This window comes from Petromyzon marinus (assembly GCF_048934315.1).
Source record: "Petromyzon marinus isolate PM22_M1 ecotype Great Lakes invasive population chromosome 75 unlocalized genomic scaffold, UKy_Petmar_22M1.pri1.0 chr75_unloc.4, whole genome shotgun sequence".
In the NCBI taxonomy this organism is placed as follows: Eukaryota; Metazoa; Chordata; class Hyperoartia; order Petromyzontiformes; family Petromyzontidae; genus Petromyzon; species Petromyzon marinus.
In genome coordinates this window covers 185,489-204,657 of record NW_027422616.1, presented here as the reverse complement: position 1 = coordinate 204,657, position 19,169 = coordinate 185,489, and the positions used below count along the sequence as shown (strand labels likewise).

At 58.7% G+C, this 19,169-nt stretch overlaps 1 protein-coding gene across 1 annotated transcript in view; it reads right to left on the bottom strand.

Annotated features, from left to right (window-relative positions):
- The window catches only part of LOC116937995 (serine/threonine-protein kinase mTOR), a 221,813-nt gene that overhangs the window by 162,511 nt on the left and 40,133 nt on the right, over nucleotides 1-19,169 (bottom strand). The window contains 8 exon segments of the mRNA XM_076058486.1: nucleotides 4,344-4,476; nucleotides 5,343-5,477; nucleotides 7,755-7,847; nucleotides 9,182-9,265; nucleotides 10,027-10,149; nucleotides 14,038-14,243; nucleotides 16,129-16,344; nucleotides 18,273-18,435. Coding sequence (XP_075914601.1) covers nucleotides 4,344-4,476; nucleotides 5,343-5,477; nucleotides 7,755-7,847; nucleotides 9,182-9,265; nucleotides 10,027-10,149; nucleotides 14,038-14,243; nucleotides 16,129-16,344; nucleotides 18,273-18,435 — 1,153 coding nt within the window.

Below are 19,169 nucleotides of genomic sequence, written 5' to 3'. Positions count from 1 at the left end.
GAGCGGTGGTGAGCGGTGGTGAGTGACAGTGTGGTGAGCGGTGGTGAGCGGTAGAACTCCTCAAGAGGCACGTTGCCCATGTTGACAAGCATCTCGGAGGCACTGTAGTCTCCCGCTAGGAGGGGGGTGACACAGGGGGTGAGCGGTGGTGGTGAGCGGTGGTGGTGAGCGGTGGAACTCCTCCAGAGGCACGTTGCCCATGTTGACAAGCATCTCGCTGGCGCTGTAGTCTCCCGCTAGGAGAGGGGTGAGGGTTACACAGGCGGTGAGCGGTGGTGAGCGGTGGTGGTGAGCGGTGGTGAGTGGTGGTGAGCGGTAGAACTCCTCAAGAGGCACGTTGCCCATGTTGACAAGCATCTCGCTGGCGCTGTAGTCTCCCGCTAGGAGGGGGGTGACACAGGGGGTGAGCGGTGGTGAGTGGTGGTGAGCGGTGGTGAGCGGTGGTGAGCGGTACAACTCCTCCAGAGCCACGTTGCCCCATGTTGACAAGCATCTCGCTGGCGCTGTAGTCTCCCGCTAGGAGGGGGGTGACACAGGGGGTGAGCGGTGGTGAGCGGTGGTGAGCGGTGGTGAGCGGTGGTGAGCGGTACAACTCCTCCAGAGGCACGTTGCCCATGTTGACAAGCATCTCGGAGGCACTGTAGTCTCCCGCTAGGAGGGGGTGACACAGGGGTGAGCGGTGGTGAGTGGTGGTGGTGAGCGGTGGTGAGCGGTAGAACTCATCCAGAGGCACGTTGCCCATGTTGACAAGCATCTCGCTGGCGCTGTAGTCTCCCGCTAGGAGAGGGGTGAGGGTTACACAGGGGGTGAGCGGTGGTGGTGAGCGGTGGTGGTGAGTGGTGGTGAGCGGTAGAACTCATCCAGAGCCACGTTGCCCCATGTTGACAAGCATCTCGCTGGCGCTGTAGTCTCGCGCTAGGAGAGGGGTGAGGGTGACACAGGGGGTGAGCGGTGGTGGTGAGCGGTGGTGAGCGGTGGTGAGCGGTGGTGGTGAGCGGTGGTGAGCGGTAGAACTCCTCCAGAGGCACGTTGCCCATGTTGACAAGCATCTCACTGGCGCTGTAGTCTCCCGCTAGGACGGGGTGAGGGTGACACAGGGGGTGAGCGGTGGTGAGTGGTGGTGGTGAGCGGTGGTGAGCGGTAGAACTCATCCAGAGCCACGTTGCCCCATGTTGACAAGCATCTCGGAGGCGCTGTAGTCTCCCGCTAGGAGGGGGTGACACAGGGGGTGAGCGGTGGTGGTGAGCGGTGGTGGTGAGCGGTGGTGAGCGGTGGTGAGTGACAGTGTGGTGAGCGGTAGAACTCCTCCAGCAGCACGTTGCCCATGTTGACAAGCATCTCGCTGGCGCTGTAGTCTCCCGCTAGGAGGGGGTGACACAGGGGGTGAGCGGTGGTGAGTGGTGGTGGTGAGCGGTGGTGAGCGGTAGAACTCATCCAGAGGCACGTTGCCCATGTTGACAAGCATCTCGGAGGCACTGTAGTCTCCCGCTAGGACGGGGGTGACACAGGGGGTGAGCGGTGGTGAGTGGTGGTGGTGAGTGGTGGTGGTGAGTGGTGGTGAGCGGTAGAACTCATCCAGAGCCACGTTGCCCATGTTGACAAGCATCTCGCTGGCGCTGTAGTCTCGCGCTAGGAGAGGGGTGAGGGTGACACAGGGGGTGAGCGGTGGTGGTGAGCGGTGGTGAGCGGTGGTGAGCGGTGGTGGTGAGCGGTGGTGAGCGGTAGAACTCATCCAGAGCCACGTTGCCCCATGTTGACAAGCATCTCGGAGGCGCTGTAGTCTCCCGCTAGGAGGGGGTGACACAGGGGGTGAGCGGTGGTGGTGAGCGGTGGTGGTGAGCGGTGGTGAGCGGTGGTGAGTGACAGTGTGGTGAGCGGTAGAACTCCTCCAGCAGCACGTTGCCCATGTTGACAAGCATCTCGCTGGCGCTGTAGTCTCCCGCTAGGAGGGGGTGACACAGGGGGTGAGCGGTGGTGAGCGGTGGTGGTGAGCGGTGGTGAGCGGTGGTGAGCGGCGGTGGTGAGCGGCGGTGCTGGCGAGTGGTGCTGGCGGTGAGTGGGGGGCCGAGTGGTGAGTGGTGGTGAGTGCTGGTGAGTGGTGGTGAGTGCTGGTGAGTGGTGGTGAGTGGTGAGTGGTGAGTACTGGTGAGTGGTGAGTACTGGTGAGTGGTAAGTACTGGTGAGTGGTGGTGAGTACTAAGTGGTGAGTAGTGAGTAGTGAGTACTGGTGAGTACTGGTGAGTGGTGAGTACTGAGTGCTGGTGAGTGAGTAGTGAGAAGTGAGTGGTGGTGAGTGGTGGTGAGTGGTGGTGAGTGGTGAGTGCTGAGTGGTGGTGAGTGGTGGTGAGTTCTGGTGAGTGGTGAGTGCTGAGTGGTGAGTACTGGTGAGTGGTGAGTACTGGCGAGTGGTGGTGAGTACTAAGTGGTGAGTAGTGAGTACTGGTGAGTGGTGAGTAGTGGTGAGTTGTGAGTGCTGAGTGATGAGTGGTGGTGAGTGGTGGTGAGTGCTGAGTAGTGAGTGGTGAGTAGTGAGTGGTGAGTACTGGTGAGTAGTGGTGAGTAGTGGTGAGTAGTGTTGGTGAGTGTTGGTGAGTGTTGGTGAGTACTGGTGAGTAGTAGTGGTGAGTGGTGGTGAGTGTTGGTGAGTAGTAGTGGTGAGTGTTGGTGAGTGTTGGTGAGTAGTGGCGAGTAGTGTTGGTGAGTGTTGGTGAGTAGTGGTGAGTAGTGGTGAGTGTTGGTGAGTGTTGGTGAGTGTTGGTGAGTAGTAGTGGTGAGTGTTGGTGAGTGTTGGTGAGTAGTACTGTTGGTGAGTGTTGGTGAGTGTTGGTGAGTACTGGTGAGTGTTGGTGAGTAGTGGTGAGTAGTGTTGGTGAGTGTTGGTGAGTGTTGGTGAGTGTTGGTGAGTAGTAGTGGTGAGTAGTGGTGAGTGTTGGTGAGTAGTGTTGGTGAGTGTTGGTGAGTGTTGGTGAGTGGTACTGTTGATGAGTGTTGGTGAGTGTTGGTGAGTGTTGGTGAGTAGTGGTGAGTGTTGGTGAGTGTTGGTGAGTAGTGTTGGTGAGTGTTGGTGAGTACTGGTGAGTGTTGGTGAGTAGTGGTGAGTAGTGTTGGTGAGTGTTGGTGAGTGTTGGTGAGTAGTAGTGGTGAGTAGTACTGTTGGTGAGTGTTGGTGAGTGTTGGTGAGTGTTGGTGAGTACTGGTGAGTGTTGGTGAGTAGTGGTGAGTAGTGTTGGTGAGTGTTGGTGAGTGTTGGTGAGTACTGGTGAGTGTTGGTGAGTGTTGGTGAGTGTTGGTGAGTGTTGGTGAGTACTGGTGAGTGTTGGTGAGTAGTGTTGGTGAGTGTTGGTGAGTGTTGGTGAGTAGTAGTGGTGAGTAGTGTTGGTGAGTGTTGGTGAGTAGTGGTGAGTACTGGTGAGTGTTGGTGAGTGTTGGTGAGTGTTGGTGAGTAGTGTTGGTGAGTGTTGGTGAGTGTTGGTGAGTGTTGGTGAGTATTGGTGAGTAGTGTTGGTGAGTAGTAGTGGTGAGTGTTGGTGAGTACTGGTGAGTGTTGGTGAGTGTTGGTGAGTAGTGTTGGTGAGTGTTGGTGAGTGTTGGTGAGTGTTGGTGAGTAGTGTTGGTGAGTAGTGGTGAGTGTTGGTGAGTGTTGGTGAGTGTTGGTGAGTGTTGGTGAGTAGTAGTGGTGAGTGTTGGTGAGTGTTGGTGAGTGTTGGTGAGTATTGGTGAGTATTGGTGAGTGTTGGTGAGTGTTGGTGAGTGTTGGTGAGTACTGGTGAGTGTTGGTGAGTAGTGTTGGTGAGTGTTGGTGAGTGTTGGTGAGTGTTGGTGAGAAGTGTTGGTGAGTGTTGGTGAGTGTTGGTGAGTGTTGGTGAGTAGTAGTGGTGAGTGTTGGTGAGTGTTGGTGAGTGTTGGTGAGTAGTGTTGGTAAGTACTGGTGAGTAGTGTTGGTGAGTGTTGGTGAGTGTTGGTGAGTGTTGGTGAGTACTGGTGAGTGTTGGTGAGTAGTGTTGGTGAGTGTTGGTGAGTAGTGTTGGTGAGTGTTGGTGAGTGTTGGTGAGTGTTGGTGAGTAGTGTTGGTGAGTGTTGGTGAGTGTTGGTGAGTAGTACTGTTGGTGAGTGTTGGTGAGTGTTGGTGAGTACTGGTGAGTGTTGGTGAGTGTTGGTGAGTAGTACTGGTGAGTAGTGAGTGGTGAGTGTTGGTGAGTGTTGGTGAGTGTTGGTGAGTACTGGTGAGTGTTGGTGAGTGTTGGTGAGTACTGGTGAGTGTTGGTGAGTGTTGGTGAGTACTGGTGAGTACTGGTGAGTGTTGGTGAGTGTTGGTGAGTGTTGGTGAGTGTTGGTGAGCTCACCAGCGGCGTCTGGACTGGACTTCCCCTCCGTCATGCTGACGGCTGTGGCCTCCCGTGATTGGTCGATCATCCCAATGTTCACCTTGTGCCTGAACGGGTCCAGGGCTCCCAGGAGGCCCAGCACACGAATCGCCTTGGGGGGGAGGGGGTGGGGGGGATGGGGGGAGGGGCGTGGGGGGAGGGGGGTGGGGGGGAGGGGGTGGGGGGAGGGGCGGGGGGGATGGGGGGAGGGGTGGGGGGAGGGGTGGCAGGGGGAGGGGTTAAAGGGCACCCACAGTGGCCCCAACATCCCTCCTGAGACTAACGTAGCAATACCATCATCAACATCAGCACCATCATCATCATCAGCACCATCATCAGCAGCATCATCATCATCAGTACCATCATCATCAGCACCGTCATCATCATCACCGCCATCATCAGCATCATCATCATCAGCATCATCAGCACCACTACAATCAGTACCACCATCACCATCATCACCATCATCACCAACACCATCATCATCATCACCACCATCACCACCACCACCATCATCACCACTACTATCACCATCACCATCCTCACCATCACCACCACCATCACCACCACCACCACCACCATCATCACCATCCTCATCACCACCACCACCACCACCATCCTCATCACCACCATCACCACCACCAACACCATCACCACCATCACCACCATCATCACCACCACCACCACCACCATCATCATCACCATCACCATCCTCATCACCACCATCACCACCATCACCACCACCACCATCACCACCATAACCACCATCACCACCATCATCAGCACCACCACCACCATCACCACCACCACCACCATCACCACCACCATCACCACCACCATCACCACCATCACCATCACCACCATCACCACCATCACCACCACCACCATCACCACCATCATCACCACCATCACCACCACCATCACCACCACCACCACCATCACCACCCAGGTGACCTCCCCAGTGTCAGCTGTCCCTACCTCCCTACGGATGCCGTGCGACTGCTCTGTCTTGAGGAAGCTGAGAAGGACGTCTAGGAGGGATGGGTACCGTCGGTACGGCTCTACCACATAGCCCGTGCTGGCCACCAGCTGTCCCAGTGTCCACAGAGCTACCTAGAGACACACAGAGACACACAGAGACACACACAGAGAGACACACAGAGACACACACAGAGACACACACAGAGACACACACAGAGAGAGGGATGGGTACCGTCGGTACGGCTCTACCACATAGCCCGTGCTGGCCACCAGCTGTCCCAGTGTCCACAGAGCTACCTAGAGACACACACAGAGAGACACACACAGAGACACACACAGAGAGACACACAGAGACACACACAGAGACACACACAGAGAGAGGGATGGGTACCGTCGGTACGGCTCTACCACATAGCCCGTGCTGGCCACCAGCTGTCCCAGTGTCCACAGAGCTACCTAGAGACACACACAGAGACACAGAGACACACACACAGAGAGACACACACAGAGAGACACACACAGAGAGACACAGAGAGAGAGGGATGGGTACCGTCGGTACGGCTCTACCACATAGCCAGTGCTGGCCACCAGCTGTCCCAGTGTCCACAGAGCTACCTAGAGACACACACAGAGACACAGAGACACACACACAGAGAGACACACACAGAGAGACACACACAGAGAGACACAGAGAGAGAGGGATGGGTACCGTCGGTATGGCTCTACCACATAGCCAGTGCTGGCCACCAGCTGTCCCAGTGTCCACAGAGCTACCTAGAGACACACACAGAGACACAGAGACACACACACAGAGAGACACACACAGAGAGACACACACAGAGAGGCACAGAGAGAGAGACACAGACAGAGAGACACACACAGAGAGAGACAGAGACACACACAGAAGGAGACACAGAGACACACACAGAGAGACACACACAGAGAGACACAGAGAGATAGACACACACACAGACAGACACAGAGAGACAGAGACACATAGAGACACAGAGACACACACAGAGAGATGCACACAGAGAGACATAGAGACACACACAGACACAGAGAGACACATAGAGACACATAGAGACACAGAGACACACAGACACAGAGACACACACAGAGAGACACAGATACAGAGACACACACAGAGAGAGACACACACAGAGAAAGACACAGACAGAGAGATAGAGACACACACAGAGAGACACAGAGAGACAGGGAGATACACAGACCCGTGTAGAGTGGATGGGCGAGTGAGTGGATGGGCGAGTGAGTGGATGGGCGAGTGAGTGGATGAGCGAGTGAGTGGATGGGCGTGTGAGTGGATGAGCGAGTGAGTGGATGAGCGAGTGAGTGGATGGGCGAGTGAGTGGATGGGCGAGTGAGTGGATGGGCGTGTGAGTGGATGGGCGAGTGAGTGGATGGGCGAGTGAGTGGATGGGCGAGTGAGTGGATGAGCATGTGAGTGGATGGGCGTGGGAGTGGATGAGCGTGTGAGCGAGTGGGTCAGTGGATGGGCGAGTGAGTGGATGAGCGTGAGAGTGGATGGGCGTGTGAGTGGATGAGCGAGTGAGTGGATGGGCGAGTGAGTGGATGGGCGAGTGAGTGGATGAGCGTGTGAGTGGATGGGCGAGTGAGTGGATGGGCGTGTGAGTGGATGAGCGAGTGAGTGGATGGGCGTGTGAGTGGGTGGGCGAGTGAGTGGATGGGCGAGTGAGTGGATGGGCGGGTGAATGGATGGGCGAGTGAGTGGATGGGCGAGTGAGTGGATGGGCGTGTGAGTGGATGGGCGAGTGAGTGGTTGAGCGTGTGAGTGGATGAGCGAGTGAGTGGATGGGCGAGTGAGTGGATGGGCAAGTGAGTGGATGGGCGAGTGAGTTGATGGGCGAGTGAGTGGATGACCGGTGAGTGGATGAGCGTGTGAGTGGATGACCGTGTGAGTGGATGAGCGAGTGAGTGGATGGGCGAGTGAGTGGATGAGCGAGTGAGTGGATGGGCGAGTGAGTGGATGGGCGGTGAGTGGATGACCGGTGAGTGGATGGGCGAGTGAGTGGATGGGCGTGTGAGTGGATGAGCGAGTGAGTGGATGAGCGAGTGAGTGGATGGGCGGGTGAATGGATGACCGTGTGAGTGGATGAGCGAGTGAGTGGATGAGCGTGTGAGTGGATGGGCGAGTGAGTGGATGGGCGGGTGAATGGATGACCGTGTGAGTGGTTGAGCGAGTGAGTGGATGAGCGAGTGAGTGGATGGGCGTGTGAGTGGATGGGCGAGTGAGTGGATGGGCGTGTGAGTGGATGGGCGAGTGAGTGGATGAGCGGGTGAGTGGATGGGCGAGTGAGCGGATGGGCGAGTGAGTGGTTGAGCGAGTGAGTGGATGAGCGTGTGAGCGAGCGGGCGAGCGTGCAGCACCTGTCGCTTGGCCAGGGAGGATGAGTCTTGCAGCATGTCCATCACAATGGGGAACAGCTCGTCCATCCAGTGGCGCATCTCCGGCCCGCTCACCTGGAGTCCACCACGAACAGCAGAGTTTAGAGACTCTGGGTGTAGCAGAGACTCGGGGTGTAGTAGAGACTCGGGGTGTAGTAGAGACTCGGGGTGTAGCAGAGACTCGGGGTGTAGTAGAGACTCGGGGTGTAGCAGAGACTCAGGGTGTAGCAGAGACTCAGGGTGTAGCAGAGCCTCAGGGTCTAGTAGAGACTCAGGGTCTAGTAGAGACTCAGGGTCTAGTAGAGACTCAGGGTCTAGTAGAGACTCGGGGTGTAGTAGAGACTCAGGGTGTAGTAGAGACTCAGTGTGTAGTAGAGACTCAGGGTGTAGCAGAGACTCGGGGTGTAGTAGAGACTCAGGGTGTAGTGGAGACTCAGGGTGTAGCAGAGACTCAGGGTGTAGTAGAGACTCGGGGTGTAGTAGAGACTCAGGGTGTAGCAGAGACTCAGGGTGTAGCAGAGACTCGGGGTGTAGTAGAGACGCAGGGTGTAGTAGAGACTCAGGGTGTAGCAGAGACTCAGGGTGTCGTAGAGACTCAGGGTGTAGTAGAGACTCGGGGTGTAGTAGAGACTCAGGGTGTAGTAGAGACTCAGGATGTAGTAGAGACTCAGAGTGTAGTAGAGACTCAGGGTGTAGTAGAGACTCAGGGTGTAGTAGAGACTCAGGGTGTAGCAGAGACTCAGGGTGTAGCAGAGACTCAGGGTGTAGTAGAGACTCAGGGTGTAGTAGTAGCCTCAGGGTGTAGTAGAGACTCGGGGTGTAGTAGAGACGCAGGGTGTAGTAGAGACTCGGGGTGTAGTGGAGACTCGGGGTGTAGTAGAGACTCAGGGTGTAGCAGAGACTCAGGGTGTAGCAGAGACTCAGCGTGTAGCAGAGACTCGGGGTGTAGCGAAGACTCGGGGTGTAGTAGAGACTCGGGGTGTAGTAGAGACTCAGGGTGTAGCAGAGACTCGGGGTGTAGTAGAGACTCAGGGTGTAGTAGAGACTCAGGGTGTAGCAGAGACTCGGGGTGTAGCGGAGACTCAGGATGTAGTAGAGACTCGGGGTGTAGTAGAGACTCAGGGTGTTGTAGAGACTCAGGGTGTAGTAGAGACTCAGGGTGTAGCAGAGACTCGGGGTGTAGTAGAGACTCAGGGTGTAGTAGAGACTCAGGGTGTAGCAGAGACTCGGGGTGTAGCGGAGACTCAGGATGTAGTAGAGACTCGGGGTGTAGTAGAGACTCAGGGTGTTGTAGAGACTCAGGGTGTAGTAGAGACTCAGGGTGTAGTAGAGACTCGGGGTGTAGTAGAGACTCAGGGTGTAGTAGAGACTCGGGGTGTAGTAGAGACTCGGGGGAAGGAGACGATCACCTGTGCAAGTTCTCCGACCGTAGCCAGGACACAGATGACGACTCCCGGGTTGGGATCCGGGTCCTTGAGTTTGGGGATCAGAGCCTGCACAGAGTTGACCGTGGGTGAGTAGCCCACTCACCCACCCACTCGCTCACCCACCCACCCACTCGCCCACACACTCACCCACCCACTCGCGCACCCACTCGCCCACCCAACAACCCGCCCACCCAACAACCCACCCACCCGCTCGCCCACTCGCCCACTCACCCACACACCCACCCACTCGCCCACCCACACACTCACCCACTCACTCGCCCACCCACCCTCTCACCCACCCACTCACCCACCCGCCCTCTCACCCACCCACGCACCCTCTCACCCACCCTCTCATCCACCCACACACCCACTCAACCCGCCCTCTCACCCACCCACCGCTCACCCACCCACTCGCCCACCCGCCCACTCACCCACCCACGCACCCTCTCACCCACCCACGCACCCTCTCACCCACCCTCTCATCCACCCACACACCCACTCACCCGCCCTCTCATCCACCCTCTCACCCACCCACCCACTCACCCACCCGCCCTCTCACCCACCCACCCGCCCTCTCACCCACCCACTCGCCCACCCACCCACGCACCCTCTCACCTACCCTCTCACCCACCCACTCTCTCACCTACCCTCTCACCCACCCACTCGCCCACCCTCTCACCTACCCTCTCACCCACTCACCCACCCACCCACGCACCCTCTCACCCACCCACCCTCTCACCCCCCCTCTCACCCACCCGCCCACCCACCCACTCACCCACCCACCAACCCACCCTCTCACCCTCTCACCCACCCACCCGCCCACGCACCTTGAGCACGGGCTCCATGTATGGGCGTATGAGGCGGGGAGCGTGCCCCACCAGGTGGCCCAGCATCCTGGCACCTTGCTCCTTGTTGCGACCCACGCCACTGTGCTCCAGCTCCGTGAGGATCTGGAGTGGGGGGGAATGGTGGGGGGAATGGTGGGGGGAAGGGTGGGGGGAAGGGTGGGGGGAGGGTGGGGGGGAATGGGGGGGGAGGGTGGGGGGGAGGGTGGGGGGGGAGGGTGGGGGGTGATGTCAGCTAAGCGAGCAGTAAGCCTAGAGTCCACTCTACAGTAGCCCAGTCTACAGTAGCCCAGTCTACAGTAGCCCAGTCTACAGTAGCCCAGTCTATAGTAGCCCAGTCTATAGTAGCCCAGTCTACGGTAGCCCTGTCTACGGTAGCCCTGTCTACGGTAGCCCAGTCTACGGTAGCCCAGTCTACGGTAGCCCAGTCTACAGTAGCCCAGTCTACAGTAGCCCAGTCTACAGTAGCCCAGTCTACAGTAGCCCAGTCTACAGTAGCCCAGTCTACAGTAGCCCAGTCTATGGTAGCCCAGTCTACGGTAGCCCAGTCTACAGTAGCCCAGTCTACAGTAGCCTAGTCTATAGTAGCCCAGTCTACAGTAGCCCAGTCTACAGTAGCCCAGTCTACAGTAGCCCAGTCTATAGTAGCCCAGTCTACGGTAGCCCAGTCTACAGTAGCCCAGTCTATAGTAGCCCAGTCTATGGTAGCCCAGTCTACGGTAGCCCAGTCTACAGTAGCCCAGTCTACAGTAGCCCAGTCTACAGTAGCCCAGTCTACAGTAGCCCAGTCTATAGTAGCCCAGTCTATAGTAGCCCAGTCTACGGTAGCCCTGTCTACGGTAGCCCAGTCTACGGTAGCCCAGTCTACGGTAGCCCAGTCTAAGGTAGCCCAGTCTACAGTAGCCCAGTCTACAGTAGCCCAGTCTACAGTAGCCCAGTCTATAGTAGCCCAGTCTACAGTAGCCCAGTCTACAGTAGCCCAGCCTATAGTAGCCCAGTCTACGGTAGCCCAGTCTACAGTAGCCCAGTCTATAGTAGCCCAGTCTATAGTAGCCCAGTCTATAGTAGCCCAGTCTATAGTAGCCCAGTCTATAGTAGCCCAGTCTACAGTAGCCCAATCTACAGTAGCCCAGTCTATAGTAGCCCAGCCTATAGTAGCCCAGTCTATGGTAGCCCAGTCTACGGTAGCCCAGTCTACGGTAGAGCCCAGTCTATAGTAGCCCAGTCTATAGTAGCCCAGTCTACGGTAGCCCAGTCTACAGTAGCCCAGTCTACACTAGCCCAGTCTACGGTAGCCCAGTCTATGGTAGAGCCCAGTCTACGGTAGAGCCTAGTCTACAGTAGAGCCCAGTCTACGGTAGAGCCCAGTCTATAGTAGCCCAGTCTACGGTAGCCCAGTCTACACTAGCCCAGTCTACGGTAGCCCAGTCTATAGTAGAGCCCAGTCTACGGTAGAGCCTAGTCTATGGTAGAGCCCAGTCTACGGTAGCCCAGTCTATGGTAGAGCCCAGTCTATGGTAGCCCAGTCTACGGTAGCCCAGTCTATAGTAGCTCAGTCTACGGTAGAGCCCAGTCTATGGTAGAGCCCAGTCTGTGGTAGAGCCCAGTCTATAGTAGAGCCCAGTCTATAGTAGAGCCCAGTCTATGGTAGAGCCCAGTCTATGGTAGAGCCCAGTCTACGGTAGCCCAGTCTATAGTAGCTCAGTCTACGGTAGAGCCCAGTCTATGGTAGATCCCAGTCTACGGTAGAGCCCAGTCTATGGTAGAGCCCAGCCTATAGTAGCCCAGTCTATAGTAGCTCAGTCTACGGTAGAGCCCAGCCTACAGTAGCCCAGTCTACAGTAGCCCAGTCTACAGTAGCCCAGTCTACAGTAGCCCAGTCTACAGTAGCCCAGTCTACAGTAGCCCAGTCTATAGTAGCCCAGTCTACAGTAGCCCAGTCTATAGTAGCCCAGTCTTCGGTAGAGCCCAGTCTACGGTAGAGCCCAGTCTATAGTAGAGCCCAGTCTATGGTAGAGCCCAGTCTATAGTAGAGCCCAGTCTACGGTAGCCCAGTCTATGGTAGATCCCAGTCTACAGTAGAGCCCAGTCTGCGGTAGAGCCCAGTCTACGGTAGCCCAGTCTACGGTAGAGCCCAGTCTATAGTAGCCCAGTCTAAGGTAGATCCCAGTCTACAGTAGAGCCCAGTCTGCGGTAGAGCCCAGTCTATAGTAGAGCCCAGTCTATAGTAGAGCCCAGTCTGTGGTAGAGCCCAGTCTATGGTAGAGCCCAGTCTATGGTAGAGCCCAGTCTATGGTAGAGCCCAGTCTGTGGTAGAGCCCAGTCTGTGGTAGAGCCCAGTCTATGGTAGAGCCCAGTCTATGGTAGAGCCCAGTCTACGGTAGCCCAGTCTATAGTAGCCCAGTCTACGGTAGAGCCCAGTCTGCGGTAGAGCCCAGTCTACGGTAGCCCAGTCTATAGTAGCCCAGTCTATGGTAGAGCCCAGTCTGCGGTAGAGCCCAGTCTACGGTAGCCCAGTCTATAGTAGCCCAGTCTACGGTAGAGCCTAGTCTATGGTAGAGCCCAGTCTATAGTAGAGCCCAATCTATAGTAGCCCAGTCTATAGTAGCCCAGTCTACGGTAGAGCCTAGTCTATGGTAGAGCCCAGTCTACGGTAGAGCCCAGTCTATAGTAGAGCCCAGTCTATAGTAGCCCAGTCTATAGTAGCCCAGTCTACAGTAGCCCAGTCTACACTAGCCCAGTCTATAGTAGCCCAGTCTACAGTAGCCCAGTCTATAGTAGCCCAGTCTATAGTTGAGCCCAGTCTATAGTAGCCCAGTCTATAGTAGCCCAGTCTATAGTAGCCCAGTCTACAGTAGCCCAGTCTACGGTAGCCCAGTCTATGGTAGCCCAGTCTACGGTAGCCCAGTCTATAGTAGCCCAGTCTATAGTTGAGCCCAGTCTATAGTAGCCCAGTCTATAGTAGCCCAGTCTATAGTAGCCCAGTCTACAGTAGCCCAGTCTACGGTAGCCCAGTCTATGGTAGCCCAGTCTACGGTAGCCCAGTCTATAGTAGCCCAGTCTACACTAGCCCAGTCTACGGTAGCCCAGTCTATAGTAGCCCAGTCTACACTAGCCCAGTCTACAGTAGCCCAGTCTACAGTAGCCCAGTCTATAGTAGCCCAGTCTACACTAGCCCAGTCTATAGTAGCCCAGTCTATAGTAGCCCAGTCTATAGTAGAGCCCAGACTATAGTAGCCCAGTCTATAGTAGCCCAGTCAATAGTAGCCCAGTCTACGGTAGCCCAGTCTACGGTAGCCCAGTCTACGGTAGCCCAGTCTACTGTAGCCCAGTCTACTGTAGCCCAGTCTACAGTAGCCCAGTCTACAGTAGCCCAGTCTACAGTAGCCCAGTCTACAGTAGCCCAGTCTACGGTAGCCCAGTCTACAGTAGCCCAGTCTACAGTAGCCCAGTCTACACTAGCCCAGTCTATAGTAGCCCAGTCTATAGTAGCCCAGTCTACAGTAGCCCAGTCTACTGTAGCCCAGTCTATAGTAGCCCAGTCTATAGTAGCCCAGTCTATAGTAGCCCAGTCTACACTAGCCCAGTCTACAGTAGAGCCCAGTCTACAGTAGCCCAGTCTATGGTAGAGCCCAGTCTACGGTAGAGCCCAGTCTACGGTAGAGCCCAGTCTACGGTAGAGCCCAGTCTACACTAGCCCAGTCTAAAGTAGCCCAGTCTACACTAGCCCAGTCTACGGTAGAGCCCAGTCTATGGTAGAGCCCAGCCTATAGTAGCCCAGTCTACAGTAGCCCAGTCTACGGTAGAGCCCAGTCTACAGTAGCCCAGTCTACACTAGCCCAGTCTACGGTAGCCCAGTCTATAGTAGTAGCCCAGTCTACGGTAGAGCCCAGCCTACAGTAGCCCAGTCTATAGTAGTAGCCCAGTCTATGGTAGAGCCCAGTCTATGGTAGAGCCCAGTCTGCGGTAGAGCCCAGCCTCCGGCAGCCCCACCTGGATGAGCGTCTTGCGCAGGAAGGGCATGACGTAGGCCGGGTTGATGGCCGACAGGCGGCCCACGGTGCAGATGGCGAGCTCGCGGATCTCGAAGACCTCGTCGCTGAGGGCGACGAAGAGCGACTGCAGCGACTCAGCCTGCGCCAGGTGGGCGTCAAAGCGGTCGTCCAGCGAGGCGAGGACGCAGTAGCGGATGTCGGGGTCTGAGCGGGGGGAGCGGGGCGAGCGGGGCGAGGGTGGAGGGAGACTGGCAGGCTATGGTCCACTCGGCAAAGAGGGGGGGGCACCCGGCCACCAACACACCCACCCACCCACCCACTCACCAACCCACTCACCAACCCACTCACCCACCACCCACCCACCCACTCACCCACCCACTCACCCACTCACCAACCCACCCACCCACCAACCCCAACCCACCCACACCCACCACCCACCCACCACCCACTCACCCACCCACCACCCACTCACCCACCCACCCACCCACCAACCAACCCCACCCACCAACACCTGCCCACCCACCCACCCACCAACCCACCTGCCCACCCACCCACTCACCAACCCACCCACCCACTCACTAAACCACTCACTCACCAACCCACTCACCCACCCACTCACCCACTCACCAACCCACCCACCCACTCACCAACCCCACCCACCCACTCACCCACCCACCCACCCACTCACCCACCCACCCACCACCATCACCCACCCACCCACTCACTCACTCACCCACCCACCAACTCACCCACCCACAACCCACCCACAACCCACTCACCCACTCACCAACCCACCCACCCACTCACCAACCCACCCACCCACTCACCAACCCACGAATCCACTCACCAACCCAACCACTCACCAACCAACCACTCACTCACCCACCAACCCACTCACTCACCAACCACTCACCCACTCACTCACCCACTCACCAACCCACCCACCCACTCACCCACCCACCCACTCACCCACCAACCAACCCACCCACCCACTCACCCACCCACCCACCCACTCACCAACCCACCAACCCACTCACCAACCCACCAACCCACTCACCAACCCACCCAACCACTCACCAACCCAACCACTCACCAACCCAACCACTCACCAACCCAACCACTCACCAACCCAACCACTCACCAACCCAACCACTCACCCACCCACTCACCCACTCACCCACTCACCAACCCACCAACCCAATCACTCACCCACCCACTCACCCACGCACCCACCAACCCACTCACCAACCCACCCACCAACCCACCAACCCACTCACCCACCCACTCACCAACCCACCCACCCACCCACCAACCCACCCACTCACCCACCAACCCACCCACTCACCCACTCACCAACCCACCCACTAGCCAACCCACCCACCAACTCACCCACCAACCCACTCACCCACCAACCCACCCACCCACCCACTCACCTACCAACCCACCCACCCACTCACCCACTAACCCACCCACCCACTCACCAACCCACCAACCCACTCACCAACCAACCCACCCACTCACCAACCAACCCACCCACCCACTCACCAACCAACCCACTCACCCACTCACCCACCAACCCACTCACCCACCAACCCACCCACTCACCAACCCACCCACTCACTCACCCACCAACCCACCCACCCACTCACCCACCCACTCACCCACTCACCAACCCACTCACTCACCAACCCACCCACCCACTCACCAACCCACCCACCCACTCACCAACCCACCCACCCACTCACCAACCCACCCACCCACTCACCCACCAACCCACCCACCCACCCACCAACCCACCCATCCACTCACCCACCAACCCACCCGCCCACTCACCCACTCACCCACCCACCCACTCACCAACCCACCCACTCACCCACCAACACACCAACCCACTCACCAACCCACCCACCAACCCACTCACCCACCAACCCACCCACTCACCAACCAACCAACCCACTCACCAACCCACCCACCAACCCACTCACCAACTCACCAACCCACTCACCAACTCACCAACCCACTCACTCACCCACCAACCCACCAACCCACCAACCCACCCACCAACCAACCCACCCACCCACCCACTCACCCGGGTCGGTGATGCCCACGACGAGGAGCTTGGCGAGCACCTCGGCCACGACTCGCATGGCGGTCTGGCTGACGAGGTGGCCGTGGCTGCTCAGCATGTTGATGGAGGGGGTGAGGAGGTAGGAGCAGGTCCGGGCCGCCTCCATGCGGATGTCCTTGTGCTCGCTCGCGAGGAAGTGACCCGCGCAGTGACGCACGAACTGGGTGAGCGGGTGGCCTACGAATATGTGGGGGGGGGGTTGGTGGGGGGGTGGTGGTGGGGGGGTGGTGGTGGTGGTGGGGGGGGGAGATGAGGACGGGAGGAGTGGAGGTGGACACCTCCACAGCTGCTTCGCTCGCTCGCCCGTCCATTCGCTCGCCCGTTCGCTCACTCACCTACTCATCCACTCACTCACGAATCCACTCGCCCACCCACCTAAACACTCACCCACTCACCCCACTCACTCACCCACTCACCCACTCACTCACCCACCCCACCCACTCACCCACCCCACCCACTCACCCACCCCACCCCACTCACCCCACTCACCCACCCCACCCCACTCACTCACCCACTCACCCCACTCACACCACTCACCCACTCACCCACTCACCCCACCCACTCACCCCACTCACCCCACTCACTCACTCACCCACCCCACTCACCCACTCACTCACCCACCCCACTCACTCACTCACCCATTCACCCCACCCACTCACTCACTCACTCACCCCCCCACTCACCCACCCACTCACCACCCCACCCACCCCACTCACTCACTCACTCACCCACTCACCCACTCACCCACCCCACTCACCCACTCACCCACCCCACTCACTCACCCACCCCACTCAACCCACTCACCCACCCCACCCACTCACCCCACTCACTCACCCACTCACCCACTCACCCACCCACCCCACCCCACCCACTCACCCACTCACCCAACTCACTCACTCACTCACCCACCCACTCACTCACTCCACTCACTCACACACTCACTCACCCCACCCCACTCACTCACCCACTCACCCCACTCACTCACCCACTCACCCCACCCCACCCACTCACTCACCCACTCACCCACTCACCCACTCACTCACTCACTCACCCACCCACCCCACCCCACTCACCCACTCACCCACCCCACTCACCCACTCACCCACCCCACTCACTCACCCACCCCACTCAACCCACTCACCCACCCCACCCACTCACCCCACTCACTCACCCCACTCACTCACCCCACCCACCCCACCCCACTCACCCACTCACCCACCCCACCCACCCACTCACTCACCCACCCACTCACTCACCCACTCACCCACCCACTCCACCCACTCACTCACCCACTCACTCACTCACCCACTCGCTCACCCACTCACTCACCCACCCCACTCACTCACTCACTCACCCATTCACCCCACCCACTCACTCACTCACTCACCCCACCCACTCACCCCACCCACCCACCCACCCACTCACCCACCCCACTCACCCCACCCACCCACTCACCCACCCACCCACCCACTCACCCACCCCACCCACCCACTCACCCACTCACTCACTCACCCACCCCACTCACCCCACCCACCCACTCACCCACCCACCCACCCACTCACCCACCCCACCCACCCACTCACCCACTCACTCACTCACCCACCCCACCCACCCACTCACCCACCCATCCCACCTACCTACCCCACCCCACCCCACTCACTCACCCACCCCCCACTCACCCACCCACTCACTCACCCCACCCACCCACTCACCCACTCACTCACTCACTCACCTCACCCACCCACCCCACTCACCCCACCCACCCCACTCACCCACTCACTCACCCCCCCACCCACCCACTCACCCACTCACCCACCCCACCCACCCACTCACCCACTCACCCCACTCACCCCACTCACCCCACTCACCCCACTCACCCCACTCACCCCACTCACCCCACTCACCCCCACTCACCCCACTCACCCCACTCACCCCACTCCACCCACTCCACCCACTCCACCCACCCACCCACCCCACTCACCCCACTCACTCACTCACTCACCCCACTCACCCACCCACTCACCCACTCACCCCACTCACCACCCACCCACTCACCCCTCCCACTCACCCCACCCAACCCACCCCACCCACCACACCCCACCCACCCTCAAACTCAAATGTGCCCAGCGTGCGCAGCGCCAGGGTGATGCTGCCCACGTCCGTGGCATCGCCAGCGCCACCCTGGGCTGGCGCGGTCAGCTGCTGGGCCAGCGATCGTGGGGTCCCCGGGTGGCGGAACGGTTTGTGCATCAGCACCAGCGACAGCATCTAAGGTGGTGGGGGGAGTGGTGGGTGGGGGGAGTGGTGGGGGGGGGGGTGTGGTGGGGGGAGTGGGGGGGGAGGAAAGGGTGAGAGCGTCTAGTCGGTGGGTGGGTGGGTGAGTGAGTGGGTGAGTTGGTGAGTGAGTGGATGAGTGAATGAGTGGGTGAGTGAGTGGGTGAGCGAGTTGGTGGGGTGGGTGGGTGAGTGAGTGAGTGGGTGGGTGGGTGAGTGAGTGGCGGAACGGTTTGTGCATCAGCACCAGCGACAGCATCTAAGGTGGTGGGGGGGTGTGGTGGGGGGGTGTGGTGGGGGGGGGAGGAAAGGGTGAGAGCGTCTAGTCGGTGGGTGGGTGGGCGGGTGAGCCGGTGGGTGGGAGAGTGGGTGGGTTGGTGGGTGAGTGGGTGAGTGAGTGGGGTGGGTTGGTGAGTGGGTGAGTGAGTGGGGTGGGTGAGTGGGTGAGTGAGTGGGGTGGGTGAGTGGGGTGAGTGGGTGAGTGAGTGGGGTGGGTGAGTGGTGGGGCGAGTGGGTGGCTTGGTGAGTGGGTGGGTGAGTGGGTGGGTTGGTGAGTGGGTGGGTTGGTGAGTGGGGGGTGAGTGAGTGGGTTGGTGAGTGGGTGAGTGAGTGGGGTGGGTGAGTGGGGCGGGTGAGTGAGTGGGTGGGGTGAGTGAGTGGGGTGGGGTGGGTGGGTGAGCGGGTGAGCGGGTGAGTGAGTAGGCGAGTGAGTTGGTGAGTGAGTGGAT